Below are 16,595 nucleotides of genomic sequence, written 5' to 3' on the forward strand. Positions count from 1 at the left end.
CTTCCTCACTCACAAACCTTGCCAGATGTAGACCACCAATCACTTATCTTTTACAGCTTTCCTCTCTTGTGTTCTCTCTGTGTGTTATCAAATTACATTTATTTTATTGAATCAGATGTTTTAACTGCTCATTTGGCAGACTGCAGTCCAAATGTGTATAAAGAAATCTCTGTTCCGGGGGCATGGTGAGCGTTCTCTAAGTCAACGTCAATCAATCTGCCATTGATTTTGACTAATGCATTATGTACAGAGAGCCTCACAGGAATGTCATTTCATCTCTTGAGATTGTAAACTAAATAAAAATCAAGAAAGAAAGATTGAAAGAGGACACTGAGTCAACTTACCCTCAGCAGAGTTGTATGTGTCTATTTAAAATGATGTCAATCTTTATTAAATATTCATAATATGCATTAGAGTAAGTGGTATCCATCTGAGGTGAACCACATGAAAAGTGTCTGTTCAAAAAGTTAAACAAATAAATATTTTAAAGGTATTGAATTAGATGTATTGACTGTATTAAAGTTCATCAGAACTTGGTTTCAGATTTGAAAGATGCCCCGTGGAAATTCTTTTGTAAACAAGCAAAAGTCGTGTTTACATCCTGTATCACTCACCAAAACACACTGTGTGTATGCCTGAGGTCAAAAACAACTTGTCAGATGCATTTCCTTCCTCATAAAACATTTGCGAGGTTGATTTTATTAAAGTGTCATTTAAATTTTGTTTATATCCAGTCTTGCCTAGGATCAATTCAGGCCAATCATAGCTGTTTATTATCTCTGCCAGGCATAAGCATTTATGAGTGACCTGGAGCTCGTCTGGAGCTAATCTCACATACTGCTGGACCAAGAGTGCCATGTAGGATGTTTCAGTATCAGAATTTGGTCCAATAAAATCTGCAAAGTCTAAAAGAGCCATATTATTAAATCATTTTACCCCCCCATACAATTTAACGGATGGCTAAACTGCAAGTTAGCCACTTAGGTGGTGCAGGTCTAAGTGCGCTTGCTCTTATGGGCTGCACAATGCGGAAGCAAATCTGGCACAGAAGATGGCTTCATGCGCTGCTCTCATTTGTTAAAGGTCCATAAAATTGCATCCAGAAAGCAGGTCTGTACAACTGAACACCTCAGGCTCCTGAAACTCAATGATCAAACTGTCAAACAAGATATCTGATCAAATAGATTCTGTTACCACATCGCCTGTTTCTTGTCTTCTTAGTGTACTGTTTAGCTGTAATACAAGAAAGATTGTAACCAGACAACCGTTATTTTGTGCCCTGCTTGAAAACAGACCAAAAACTGCTATGACACGTTTCAGTACTCCTCTACCGGGGGCTTTTGGCCATGGTGAGTCAAACTGTACTGCGCTGAATTGCACCTCATTTATCACTTTCAGAGTGCTTAGCTGTGCCGAGCTACGCTTTAGATGGACCTACTCAGGAGTGGAGCCAAAGTGAGCCTTACCCCCGCCCGAATGAAAACTCTTGTATTGCTTCATAATAAAATCATTTAAATACCGAAACAAAACGTTTATTGTGAGGAATTTCAGGAAACAGCATGTTTGTCCAAGCGAGTGTATATACACGGTTTATCCCCTGCTTTACAGTCACTCAACTAGAGCCTCCTCAAGCTTGTCTTCAGGTAAAAGACGCACCTTCAAGCACGTAGCCCTTCTGTAATGGAAATGCAAACCCCTGTCACGCTGGACTGACGGGCCGAGCCTAACCGAGTCGAGCCAGGCCAGCTCTGACTGTGGAAAAGGGCTGGTCTAGAGGCACACCCCATGGAAACCAAAAATGGAATGAGAGGTTCCAAACTACTTAACAGTTGTGAATTCGTACACATTTGTGAATTAGCCAGGCAATGCCAGGTTAAAAAATAAATGTACACCTGGTGTCAGATTTTGTATCAAATCTTGATTAATTCTAACTGCAGGGAAGTACTGCACCGCTGTCACCTTTTTTTGCCACCAGTGAGAAGAGCGCAGAGAAAAAAGCTGTTGTTGTACTGTGTTTAAGTTGGGTTCACTGCAGGTTGTGTCCCTGATTTTGGCCCCCAACATGTATTCATATAATTAACATCAGTCTATGAAGCTTTTGATCTTAATGCACATGAGGGCAATGTCATAAATTACTGCTCTAATAGTGCAAAATCTGTAATCCATGAATCAGAGTACTGAAACATAATCCGATTTTGGTGGCTTTTGATTTCTGCTTGCTCTTCACTTTCCCTGCCTTGATTTTTCTTCCTTTTTTTTTTTTTTTTTTTTTGGAGATTGAAACCTCTGGTCACAGGTTTTTGTGTTTTGTTTGTCTCCAGGGGTCGGAGGTGGTGGACCAGGTCCTGCACACAGTCAGCAAGTCCAACAGTCTGGAGGAGCTCACTCTGGAGAACGCAGGACTCAAATCGTAGGTTTCCTCTGTCCTGACATTCTCGTCAGCCCTGCCTATCACCTCTCGTTGCTTAATAGAATTTCCTCTCCTTTTCTTCTCCCCACACCTTCACCTCTCAAACGCTTCACCACCTCTCCTCTTTTGTCCTCTCAGCTCGCTCCAGTCTTTTCTCTGCCCCCCCCCCCCGTAACGTCACGTCTCTTCTCACTTCCATCTCACCTCTTCACCTTAGCTCATCTCACCTCTCCCCTCCTTCGCACCCTCCCCTCCTCTGCTGTTCTGACCTTTCCAACTCTGTCTCTCCTCCTTTTTCTCTCCCTCTCACCGCTCTTAACCTCTGCTCTTTCATCCAATAATGCTCCAATAAAGCTCCCTCCTGTTCGCCGGTGGCGGGATGTGTTGTTTCTCCGCTGAAACATTAGTGAAAGTTTGGGCTTCACCTGGCAAGACGTTTCACCCTCTATGCATGGCTAGTGTCATTTAGCAAAGCAGTTTCCTTATTTAGTATTAATTGAGACAAAGTGGCTGCCTCGGGCAAGATGATTTACTGCAGCATAATGATGAAGTTACCAAGTTTTTAAGACTTTCCCTGTGTTCAATCACTTCCAGTAGAGAGGGCAAGTACACAAGCATTGCACCAAAAAACACTTGTGATGTGAAAATAATATCCATAATGAATATTAAGTGAGTTAATAATATACCCAAACAGCACAGTATATGACTGACTCCCACTGAAATACAACCCCGGATGTGTGATCTGAGTATATGTTATAAAAGATTTAAAAGGAATATTCAGGCACAAAGTAGAGCACAATAAGAAAAAATGCGAGTCTTGAATTCATAAGCATTACATGCTCCTGCAAGGAGGAGATTTTTCTCAAAGAGAAAAGGGATTCCCACCAAATAAATGTTTGAACAACAGCAAATTGTTTTTCTGTCGTGACTTAGCTGGCTCAATCAAAGCAGCCTTAAAGGTGCAATGTGAAAGATATGGCCAGAATTAAAGTCTGAAACATTAAAAAAAAATGTGTAGAGAATGTGAAGAACTGTTCTAACATTACGTCAAAGGTGTCTGTGTACTCTGTTGCAGAAATATTTACTGAAGTTAGCATGCTAACCAGTTAGCCCTGGCCTGTCCTGGCTCACAATACCACCTTGTGACCCAGAAACTGAAAAGCCCCGTTGAGCTGAGCCCCAATTTCACACGTACAAGGCCTCCAGAACTCGCAAATCATTTTAATCAAGAGAGAGAAGTGAATGAAGTAAAGATAATTGTTTATTATAACAGATGATATGTCATAATTAGTCCTGACAGAACGAATTTGGTGCTTAGACTCAACAGGGAGATTTTGTAATCGAGGGGAGTCGGCCCGCCCCGAGCAGTGGCAAGACAAATCCCCCAAAGAGTCCAGACACGGGTGGTGATGGTGCTGGTGGCTGATGATTTTGCTGGGACTGATGGGCTGATTAGTCTGATGAAGTGATGAAGCTGATGAAACTGATTAATCTGTGAAGACTGGGCGGTGATTAGGAGGTGGAGGGGCGTGCGTACCGGCAGCAGGAAGGACCGAAGGCAGAGTGAGAATCATATTTAAAAAGACGGCAGGAAGATGATAGGCTAACTATGAAGGTGTGTCGCTGTGCTGCTGGATCGAAGCGACCTGCTGATGATTTAAAAACAATATGATATTTTATAGTATCGAAAGTACAGAGGCTATAAAAAAATGATCTAAGAGCTCATTCTAGACCTCAGTTCAGTTAAGGCTTTAATAATCTGCCTGAAATTCAGCTTGCAGCAAAACCAGACAGCGTTCTTTTGTGTGCCAAGGACCCACAGTTTTTCTGTGGTATCGACGCAGAGACATCAAGTATTATCTTTTACACTAGTACTGTATCAAAGTTTAAAATTCTGATACTCTGACAGCCCTGTTCCTGACTGAAATTTCACTATAGCTTCACTTGAAAAGGATCCCCCTTAAAACAACTTTGATATAACCTTTATGGTAAGGCTATATATATATATATATATATATGTATATATATATATATATATATATATATATATTTTTATGTTTCGATAGTGGTGCCAGTAAGTTACTTTTTGGCCTCAGTATGAAACTGATGAAATTGCACTTTCTTTTTTACTGGAAGACCCCAAATTAATTAGTGTAAAACCTGCCTAAAAAGTTGCAAAACAAAATAAGCAATCTTATTATGTAAATCAGATAATATCTGAAGAAAGTAAGTATAATTAAAAAGTAGTAGATTTGAATCTCATCAGTGTTTGAATACTTTAGATACTTTTTAGCATGTTTTCAATATTTGGTGCATAAGACTATTGCTGTCGGTACCATTGACATACATAAAGATGGACAATGTGATTGTCCCCTGGTGGCTGTCTCAGTCTGTTTAAGTGCATGAAATAAGAAAACTATATAACTTTTGAGCTATTGGAAACACAAATTTTATGGCCAGTCAGGTGAGCAATAATGCTATGTCTTAACGATAAACGATAAGCGTCGTTCCACAGAAGAAAATAAAGAAATACAGGTTGATGAGTGTCTGCCTCCTTCAAAGTGGAAGCAACACTGACCAGAGGTGGCACGTCCTGATATATTCATGTACCTCACTGAATCTCCAGGTTGTGTATTTCTGGCATCTGTCACTTTTTAAGACACTATTTTAGGGCTGCAGGCAGGTTTACCAGTGCCTAAGATGACGTCCTCAAATGTCTCGTTTCATCCACAACCCAAAAATATTCAGTTTACTGTCATAGAGGAGTAAAGAAACCAGAAAATATTAACATTTACGAAGCTACAATCAGAGTATTTTGACTTTTAAAAAATTTAATAATTGATTAATAATCAATTAATCGTTGCAGCTGTACACTGTTTTCCACTGTGGCGTTATGGTGTGCTGATCATATCACAAACAGTAACATGAATGCACATTCATTCATTTGTGTTGGTAGTGCTCGTTTTCACCCAAAAGGGGGCGTGTTCAAGGGAAGTGACATATGGTGCTCTCATCCATGGGTGAAACTGAAACATCAAAATACACGTCAAATAATTTTTTCCCAAAGATAGAGTCGTTTCAGGTGCTTCTCCTCACGCTGACGTATGCTCAGTTGTTTGTTTTTCTTATACATTTGGTTGTAATTAGGTATTTGATGCCACAGAAGGGGGGTTTCACATCATGATTGACAGCTGAGCCCGGCTACAATTGAGTCGACCACTGCAGCTCCAATTCTGATCCCCTACTGTGCAGACTCTGGCTTAAAATAATGTCACCAGCGCAAGGTGGCAGCGCCCATATCTAGGATATTTTGCCGTAATTTTCGTGCAGTGGGAGGACGTGGAAAGGCGTCGTCCATCTTTATTTTACAGTCAGTGGTTAGGACCCAGAAAATACATGTTTCAGTCCCAGCTCAGCCCCATCTTAAAAAATGACTCAACTTTGACTGTATGTGTACATTTTAAATCAACTTCCTTTGTATTCTAGCCTCACAGCACAAACGTACTTCAATTCAATTAACATTTGTGCAAAGGGACAATACTGCAGCTTGAGTCAGATATCATTACCAAGAGGTGTAATGATGAAACTTTATCAGGTTCACTCAATTGAATTAGGGAAATCTCTTTGGCAGATTTCTCAGTCTTTTAAGGCCGCTATTGAATTTTTAATTTTCCTTTTTAACGTTTTGTCTCCAGGGATTTCCCGCAGAAGATGGCGTCGGCACTGTCAGAGAACCCAGCCTCTGTGATTCACTCCCTCAACCTGGCTCATAACACGCTAGACAACCAAGGTAGCAGCCTGGACTCTGTGAACTCTCTCTCCCCGACTCCCTCCCACCGCCGTCTCTCTCAGGACACCTCTGATTGTTCTTTTGCTTTTACTTCGCCGCGGCTTTTGTTTGCTCTCAAAGAATTCAAAATCAATGCCTGTCCTCACAGAACCCTTATTTTCTGTTTCTCTTTGTATTTCTCGTTTTCTCTTTGAATTCCTCGTTTTCTCTCTCATCTATCTTTCATGCCGTACGTCTATGAGCGGCCCCTCTTCTCTGCGGAGAAATGCTTTTTTTTTTTTTTTAGTCTCGCCCACAACCTACCACGCAACCTCTTGTGCTTCGCTGTACACACACACAAGACACACACACTCACATGGAGTAACGTACATTTTAATTATGTCTGTCTCACCAGTGTAATATTTCAACCACTATTCACCTTTCTGCTCTGTTGTATGAGTGTGAAGGAGGCTCAGAGTGTGTGTACATGTGTTTGTATACCAGGGCCAGGCTTTGCATGCATGCCAGTATCACTCATTAGCTAATTTCCATCCTCCCGTCTGACACGTCACTTCCAGTCACTATAATTCTGTGCTCACCCGCCCTCTGCTTGTGTGTGTGTGTGTTTATTGACAGTGTGCAGGCTTACTTTATTGTGATTACGGCCTTAAAAGTGCTGCAGCCTTAACCACCATCACAATAATACTCATAATCACAGTAAAGAACGACCTTCTGCGTTGTGCCTGTTTTCAGTGGTTGCAATGTGTATCCTACGCCTTTCAAAATAAGAGTTTTCTAAGTGCACTTGAAGAAAAACAGAGAAAGCCAGGAGGATGCAGGAACCAGGAAACCAGCTTTGGCACCACAGTGGCTTCCATTTTTAATAAAGCAGAGCGTTTCATATTATTATCATCGTGGCTGTAATGTGTTTAATCAAATTGCCGAGCTGAAACTAGCTGTTATGTAATCCAGCCTGGCATATGGTGTTCATATGACTGTGTCTCTGCGCTGGGTATGTGGGAGAAAGTGCGACTGTAAATTATGTCGGTGTGATGGGTTTTTTTTTAGCTGTAGTGTACTTGTGGGTATGTACGTGTGTGTTTTCGAGGGGGTGTATTGAGAGAGGCTGCAGTTTAGCTTGATATGTGGCAAAGCTCTTCAAGATGTGGACTGGATAGGTATAGAGCTGTAAGTTAAGATTATTTTCTTGATTAATTGTTTGGTATTATTATGTCCAGCCAGTATTCCAAAATAAAGATTTTTTTAGTGCACTATCCTGGAGGGCTTAGAAAACTAGCAAATATTCATATTTAACAGGTTAGAAGAAGCATTTTTTTAATTTAAGAAATAAGTTAAGAAATGAATTGAGAGAAATGCTGATGTATTTGTTTTCTCTATATGGGTGGATATGTGTTTTTAATGTGATTTAAATGAGGCCTTTATCTTCTCTTCTCCTCTCCTCCCTCTTCCCAGGGGTCTCCAACCTGATTCAACAAGTGTGTCGCCTCAACAAGGGACTGCGCCTCCTCAATCTCTCCAAGACCTCCCTCTCCTCCAAGGGTAAGAGTGTTCCTCCGAGATGCAGCAGCCTCTAGTGGCTGACCCTGCACACAAACACATATTTTTATTGTTAAGTAGAAGAATAACCTTATTAATCCCCAAGAGGGAAATTCAATTTTTTCCGCCCCATTATACAGTTTACACGCAGATAGGCCCAGAATATAGAGTGCACACACAGGACCCATAAACAGGGAGACATGTAAGAGTGATGCCACACTGCGGCGGCCCCTGAGCAATTAGGGATTCTCCCAGTACGCGCTCCGTACCGCGGTCCATGCTGGACTTGAACTCGTTTTGGAGCTGGTCCAAAAAAATGGTGCGTCTTCCTCAAAGGCACTTAAGCTTTCTGTTCCGTCTGGTTTTGAACCCAGGTTCTTGTGATCACGAAACAGTCTCTCAAACCACAGTGTTGCTCTGCAGTTTTCCTGCAAGTCAGCTGGCGTTTAGTCACGTAGATAAACAGACGCCCATGTAGAGTATGATCCATCTACCAAACGATAATCAGGTCAGAATTATAAGTAGTTGATCTGTTTTTTTTTTCACCTAAAATCCTACGTAGGAATTAGTGCAGTGTCCCAGTTCTATTGCTTTTATCCCTGAGAATACAGCTATCCTCTAGTATTAGGCTACAGCAGATTCAAAAAGACCATATTGATACAGATGTGAATTTATACATTAATATCCTGATCTCAGCATAGCCCGATAGTCTTCATCTTAGCCTGATAGCATTTTGTTCATTATAATGTATTTTGTTGTATTTTCAATCTTTCATTGCATTTATGGATAATGATGATTAACAGATTAGTTTATATGATGATTTGCAGCACAGTAGTATTCTGCTCTCCAAAGGTAAAACAAGATAAAACAAGTAACAAGTAAAGACAATCTGACATTTTAAATCATATAAAAAATGATATGGTAAAACAGACTGTGGTGGTGGTTGGGTTGGGCGGTTAGCAGAGGTATGACTATGTGAGGCACAATTTGTGTGTGTGAGATTTCTGCCACTGCAGTACAAGGGATTATCTATACACCTCCACTGTACTGTGCTTTGATGCTGGAAAGAAATGTTGAAATGAACAAAAAAAAACAAACTGCAGAGAGACAGCTAAATAAAAAGGTAAAGAGAGAGAGCTGGAATCTGGCCGGTGAGATAGCCGTAGTTAGTCTTGGCTAAAGCTAGAATGATCTAAATTTGCTCGATTCATTTTTCCTTACCTGTTTTGTGTAACTGAAAAATATCCGATAATCATCTGGTAATTCAAATTGTTTATCAAGATATTAAAATGAGGGAGTAGCTGAAAGCACTCATTGTGAGGAAAAGAAACAGCCATACTCCAGCTAAAGCTAACTAGCATAGCAGAGGAGCAGGAACTTGACTTAATGGAATACAAGTGATTTGGTGCAGTTATATCTTTATATCACATATTGAAATGGAATATAAAATGCACAAGTATGTTTTCATTAGTGTATAATCACTGGAAAATAAGAATTGTTGTGTTTTTGGGGCGCCCCTGTGGCCCAGTTGGTGGGGCATATAGCCCATGTACTGGGGCTATCAGTCCTCTGCAGCGGCCGCTGGTTTGATTTCCGCCTGCATATCAACCCCTCTCTTTCTACCCCCTTTCCTGTCATATCTTCAGCTGTCGTCTCTCAAATAAAGGCAAAAAAAAAGCCAAAAAAATAATCCAGGAAAAAAAAAGAGTTTTTGTGAGTTCTGTTTTTGTGAAACCCCCTTATGTCTATAGAGGGTGTGGGTCCTCTTCCATTATCATCATGTTGCACCACCATATTTCCATTAGGGATGTGTGCAATACTACTCAGTTAAACTATTTACTAATATTTTATTAATGCACATCAATGGTTAACTGTTATCTCTAAGACAACAGCCCCCTCCCCGAGCTAATGCATGGACGGTCTGGATGTTGTAATCAACAAAGTGGGCCAGAGGACGTCTCATAAATAAAATCTGGCAGTATTTTGATCTAGAAAATAAAAATAAGGTTGAATGTAGGTTGTGTCAGAATAAGTTGGCATAGAACAACTGAACTGGAGCAATGTGAAACCACATTCATCACAGGCATCTGCTGCTGCTAGCACTCGTAACGTTAGCTGCACTGTGTGACAGCTGACGTTAGCTTCAGGTAAACAATGTCCCGTAGACGCTGTGATCCTGCTCGGTCTGAAAAGACGCGCAATATTTTTTCGGAAAGTGTTCAATCTTATCAGTGATTGTTTTCTTGTTTTTAGACTAGTCGGCTAGTCTAAGCTAAAATTTCTGTAGACTTGACAGGGAAACTGGTCACCAAGAACAGCCCTAGTTTCTACAGTTGGCCAGGATAAACAGACCAAAAACTGGTTCTAGTTTCGGCCTTTTGTGTTTTTCGTGGGTTTCACAGCCACTGTAAGTTCCCCTACCTCCTGCTTGAAATGTGATGGTGAGTCGAGGTGTTTGCAATCTGCAAACTTACTGCTAGATGCTCACTGAATCCTACACACTAGCCCTTTAAATGATAAATGTATTCGCTGTATTGAAAGTTTCTTTTCCTTAAAAAACTATAGTTGAAATGGACAAAAAAAGCTGAGTTTTTCCAGTTTTCCTGGCAATATTTCGGGGTCTTAAATAAGAAGGCCAAAATAAATCTAAAATGGAGGCATTGTGACCCCTCCGTCTGTTTCAATTTCCTGGCCAGCATGAAAATTAAACCCTTATTTCCAATTTCTCTGCCTCTGTAGTTGCTGCTCTCTGCCTGTGTAGTGCAGTACGGCTGAGGGGAAGTGTGATTTTAAGGCTGAAAGCTGAGTGTTATATATAGAATATATTATGCCACAAACAACGACCTCAATACCTTGTTGGTGTACATTATGAATGGGGAAAACACACTAGGTGCAATTATAAAAGGCAGCGGGGTTGACACGATGATTCAGGGGGATTGCAGCGATGACGCTGACCTTGGATGGTGGGTGTTGGTATGACTTTGCAGGGGCTGAGCATTTTTTGTTGAATATTTATAGATCTCTCTCCCTCTCCCCCTCCTTCTGTCTGTCTCAAACACCTACACATATGCCGACACAAGCATGCACATACACACTCGGGCCTCTCTCACACACATATACATGCACGCACCATCTCCAAGATGTGATCAGACATGCAAATAGGCAGATGTATCATGCATGCTCTCACACTCTCGCTCCCACACACACTTGACATTGTCACACGGACCGGATGGCTTCTAAAAGTCTCCACTTCCAGCAGAATCGAGCAGCTGATAGATGGATGGAAGGGGGGATTAGACACCCTGTCCCCTCTTCCCCTCATTTCCCTCCTAATCGCTGCAAATTAGGGATGAAGAGCTTAGCGCCTTGCCAGCTTCAGAACAGCACATGTAGTAGCTTCTTCCACACACACTGTAATACTATAGAACAGGAGAAACACAACTCCCATAACTGTTGGCCATAATTGCAAATATATCGTAGAGTGGATAGCACACAGAGTAACCACGTTTATGACTTTTTTATTTGTTGCTCCTGCTGGATATTTCTCCCGCGTAGTTGTGTTGTGTCTATATTTAATCCTCAACTTGCCATGGCGTGCTGCGCTTTGCGTCAGTGTTGCAGGGTGAAGATTTTAATGAGGGGTTCCGTCGGGCCTGTGGGTGTAATTGTGTAGTGATCTGATTTGAGAGAATGATCTTCTTTTGTTTTGGCTTTCAGGGTACACTTGGATACTGGGATAGGAGTGGAAAAAGATGGCTGGCTTCCTCCAAAAGCTCCTTTCATTCTAGCCTGCCGTACGAGCTCAGTAGTTTGTGCTCAATTATTTTTTTTGCCAGCGAGTTTGCTCTCCCTCCTCCATTATCTAGTTTTGTATTCATTAGTTGCTAATAAGTCACGTCCAGAGCATTAAATTGACCCACTGAAAAGAAGGATGATTATACGATGATTAAATGATTCATGGATGCATATCACTTGTTTATCCCAACTCCTTCTCCTCCATTTCGCCCCCTCTTTCTCATCTCCCACATCAGGTGTGGTTTCTCTGTCCCAGGCGTTATGTTCAAGTGACGACTACTCCAATTCTCTGCTGCATCTGGACCTCAGCAAAAACCCCGGGGTTCTGTCTGGAGAGGAAGCCACAGTAAGGGACACACATGCAAAACACACATACACACAGTGCCATTAAAAAGTATCCAAACCCTCCTGTTCCCAGAGCATTTCCATCTACATTTTTTAATACACATTTTGTGATTTGCACTGAAGAAAGTGTATCCTCGCTAAATTAGACAAAAAAAAAAGGTTGAAGTATTGCAAAAATGTTTCTGCACTTGGCTCAGTTGGAAATGTGATGAATTGTAAAACCAAAATACAACAAAGTGCAGTGGAAACAGACTTGGTAAATAAATCATGACCTACTGGCGGAACGTCTGTCAAAGCTTCCACTGAGGTGAAAAATTGCGGCAGCCAAAAACATAAGAGCTATGTGATGTGGTTCGATGATGAGACTGTAACATTCCTCATATACATACATGAACCATGCAGAAATGCCACATGTCCATCATGTTTTCTACATGGTTTTCCATTGTTTGACGTTTGATTGGCTCTTTTATCATCATCATATTGCACCATTTTCCTTTTTAATGGTTTAGTGGCACGTGTCTAGAGAATTTTCACCTCTTGTTGTTTATCTCAGTGAATAAATTCCTAATATTTACTTGACTTATGAGTCACGACTTGTTCAGTAGAGACTGAAGACAATTTCTCAGCTTTCCGATCCAAAGTCTTTAGGGCTCCCCTTCATATTTGGGCAGCGACATGCAGAAGTTGTGTGCACATTACTGAGGAGAAACGGTCAAAGCATTGTTTCCGTTAAGGCGTGTCCTTGACAATAAAGGGGGGGTAGATTTGTTACCCGTTGCACTCTGATGTTCAAGCAACTGCCTTGCATTTAGAAGTCCTCAAAAGATCAGTTAGCGCGGAGGTCTTCAGCTGTCCAGTGTCAACAGACTAAATGTTGGCAAAACGGTACTAGATAGAAACACATTCATTTGTATTTTCTTTTGCTGATTTTATGGAAACCTGGCTCCTGTTTTACAGCATTTAACTGGAGGAAATTTAACAGAAAAAAAGATTCTTTAATGCCTTTAATGTGCAAGTAATCAAATTGGATTTGTGTGTCCAGATGTTACCAACCTATCTGCATGGGTTGCTGTGGTAACGATGTAGGCATCAGTAAGATGTAGTCATCGTACGCTGAAAATGCGGCTTTCCAACATGGAGGAGTGAGCAGTTCTTTGTGTTATCCTCCATACTGCTCTGCTAGTAACAGCACTGGATTCTGCACAGGTGCACATCCGTCACTCTGGATTTAATGATGTCATTGTGTGTTGCGTTGCCAGTGACGCAAAAGGCACTTTGAAATCCAATTTGAGTGGCTTGACTGAGAGGCATCGGTAGAAATCTGATTTGAATTGTTGCAGACCACCTCCAAATGTGGCTTGGATCCGATTTGCAAAAATCGTATTTCATGTGGTTTTATTCAAGCCAGACTTTCTAAAACCAACCTGGATACAATCTGGATATGCCAAAAAAACAGATTTGGGATTTTCTGGCAGTCAGGACAAGGACAGAATGAAAACAGATTGCTGCAAAATGATGCAAATTAACTTCGAATAGAAAATACATGGCTGGATAAGTATTGACCACATAGTCTTTGCAAAACTGCTCGAGCTCTCTCAGGTTGTATGAAAATTAGGAGTGGACAGCATTTTCAAATCCAGCCGCTAATTCTGGATTGGACTGAGATGTGGACTCGCTCAAGGACATTAGCATTGTTGTTTTAGTTGTGTAGCTTGGGCTTTATGCTTGGGCTCATTGTTTTTCTGGAACAAATATTGTCACAAGAAGCATATTTTTTGCAGACTGCATCAGGTTCCATCTCATCCAGGATTTTTCTGTATTTCTCTGCATTCATTTTTGCACTTAGTAAAATGAATGCAGCCTTCCGGGCCCTGCAGCAGAGAAGTGTCCCCCGCAGCATGATGCCGTCATCATCATGCTTCACACTGGGTATGCTACAGTATGTTTACGATGACATGATGGATAAAAAATCTCAATTTCAGCCTCGCCACACCACGAGACCTCCCTGCCGACTTTTCACACGTGCCTCCTGGCAAATCAAAGTCTTTCCCGTAAAGCTGCGAAAGTCAAAGCACCTGGCCAACTGTTGTCGTCTGCACAGTCTCTCTAGTCTGAGCCTCTGAAGCTTGGAACTCGTTGAGAGTTGGCAGAGGTTTCCTGGTGGACACCTCCCTGCGTACACACTCAGTTTTTGAGGACAGCTTATAATAGGCATATTTACAGCCGTGCTATATTATTTCCATTTGTTGGTGATTGACTGAAAGTGAAAATTTGGCACTTTTCACGTGGTTGTCCAGTCAGTGTTGATGGGAAATGCAGTCAGTTGAAGCAATCAATTCATCACTGTGCGCTTCAGTATATTGACAGAGACAGCTGAGATCTCCACTGCTTAATCTGTTGCTCGTCCTATGAATGGCGATGTTTCAGCCAACAAAGTAATAGCTATGAGTTAGCGTGGTGATACATGGTAGCATAGCCGTGAGGCACCAGGTGCTGGTGCGGAATACATTCTGGTACATGTAGGCACTGCTGGCACACTTGTGACCAGGAGAACTCCGCTTTCTCGGTCGATGTAGCACACACTAAGGAATGTATTGCCATCAATACTGACTGAACATCCACATGAAAAGTGTCAAATTTTCCTTTAACTGTGCTGTAGACTAAGGGATGTTTCATCGCTGAGCTATGATTTTAAATCACCTTTTTGTTTCTTTGTTTTCATGATTGAGGTCTTTTTCTATTGAACAGTGTCAAAAAAGGACACATTAATCCACTTGGATTAATGTTGTAAAGCAATAAAAGCCTTTCAGATGAGGTGAATACATTTTGTAAACAGTGTGTATGTTCTTTTCCCTCATTTCCCAGGTTTTTTTCAAAGCAGCTAGCTAATTAAAATGTTTTATATCAGAACAGCCAACTCATTCTTGGTCCATCATCCATATTCACAAAATCAGTCTGTGTTTTTATATCACTGATCAAAGTTTTGCCCGGCTCCCAGTCAAAAGGGCAATAGAAAACTCATTTTCAATGTTGGCTGAACAGCACACTGAAGAAATTTGCTTTTCTTCCTTCAAACCAACATATCAACCAATTTCAACCTAAGTTATAAAATGTGAGATCACAGCTGGACATATAAGGATCTTTGCTTTCAGATAAATTATATACAACATAATTTTCATGACTGTATTCATATTTTAGCATCTTAAATGCTCTACCAAATCCATAATTATAAATCAATCTGCATACGTTTCTTGCCCAAGAGCTAGTCATTTGGTTGTCTGTCTTCCATATTGTGTATGTCTTTATATTTTTTTATATTCATTCTCTGTCTTTCTTCCTGTGCAGAACCTGTACCTGTTCCTGGCGCAGCCCAACTGCCTGGTCCACCTGGACCTGTCTGGGACGGACTGCACCGTGGACTCGGTTTGTACTCACCGTCTCTGCTACAGTCACTTTCCACCCCATCGCCGTCTGATCTCATCTCTAAGATGGGATCCGGGCCAAGGAACGGAAAAGGGGTAGCGCCCTGAATATGAATCGCACGCCACACAAAAACAATGTTAGCTCAGTTGACTCACAGGCTTTCTCAGAGCTCCTCTGTGCATAATGCTTTGAGTGATGGTAAAAGCTCTTAGAAGGCACCACAATAGAAATGTATGGCTGCTTATGAATTATACAAATGATACATTGTATGAATAGCATACAGGAGCCTTTTGTTTCATGCGTTTGTTCACATCCCTGTCACTTCAGAGAGATGACTTTGTCTGTGTTGTTACTGTGTCTAAATTTAGCATGTCTGCCAGTGTGACAAAACCGTGTCTTGCTGCATTAGCAGACGCGCTAACAGCCAAAAGGATGACAGAGCTTTATCTCCGACAGACTCAGTGACCACACATGAATGTGTCTGCCCCTGCTGGTTACTGCTGAGATGGCAGTTCTCCTGGTTCGCTGTGAAAGTACAAGACTCAGTGGGAAAAAACGTTGAAAGTTACAACTGCACTCAGGATGTTTTTAGTGCCCGTCTCCCTCTGGAAGATGTAGGGGGGTTTGTGGAAAGTGCCGGCTGAACGGGAGGTCACATTTATTGTTTATGTCCAGTCGCCGCTGCTTTGTCAAAAGCTGTATTACTGCTGACAGGATAACGTCCAGCAGGAACATGCAAGGTCAGATAGAACAGTCATAAATGCTGTGCCGCTGGAGGGTCAAAGGTCAGAGTCCGCCAGAGATCTGCTCACAGCTCTACTCTCGCTCAGTGATACCTCAGCAGGAACGAGTGCTTTTTGACATGCAGGGTGGTGTTGGAACTTCCTGTATTCCCATGATGACTCATCATATTACATATCAAGCATATTAGTGACTCTGCAGATCTTAGACCAGCACTTTCATCCACTTGATTTAATGCCATTGCTGATTCAGTGCTGTGTTCCTCTCAGTGGTGGAATTTAACTTACGAACATTTACTCAAGTTCAGTTTTTAAATACTTGTCCTTTGACTGATTACTTCCATTTTATGCTTCTTTATACTTGTTATTCCAATATATTTTTGTGCTTTTTCTTCCTGCAGCTGCAGCTACTGTTTCTAAGGGTTCATGATAATATCAGCATGTCAATAAAATCACGGTTTTGGCCCGAAATGAATATTTCTGCCGGACAGGCTGATAAGACAACACTGTAATTATGCACACGTGCTGCAAGTATGTCTGTGGTGTCGAGGATTCC

The 16,595-nt window shown here is 41.4% G+C and overlaps 1 protein-coding gene across 1 annotated transcript in view; it reads left to right on the forward strand.

Annotated features, from left to right (window-relative positions):
* The window catches only part of carmil3 (capping protein regulator and myosin 1 linker 3), a 116,131-nt gene that overhangs the window by 40,294 nt on the left and 59,242 nt on the right, over positions 1-16,595 (forward strand). Inside the window, exons 10-14 of the mRNA XM_084732438.1 lie at positions 2,322-2,410; positions 6,106-6,200; positions 7,653-7,739; positions 11,768-11,877; positions 15,222-15,299. Of these exons, the coding sequence (XP_084588564.1) occupies positions 2,322-2,410; positions 6,106-6,200; positions 7,653-7,739; positions 11,768-11,877; positions 15,222-15,299 (459 nt within the window). The remainder of the gene's footprint in view (positions 1-2,321; positions 2,411-6,105; positions 6,201-7,652; positions 7,740-11,767; positions 11,878-15,221; positions 15,300-16,595) is intronic.

Source organism: Lutjanus erythropterus, chromosome 12 (assembly GCF_056507025.1).
Source record: "Lutjanus erythropterus isolate fLutEry1 chromosome 12, fLutEry1.hap2, whole genome shotgun sequence".
Taxonomy (NCBI): Eukaryota; Metazoa; Chordata; class Actinopteri; order Lutjaniformes; family Lutjanidae; genus Lutjanus; species Lutjanus erythropterus.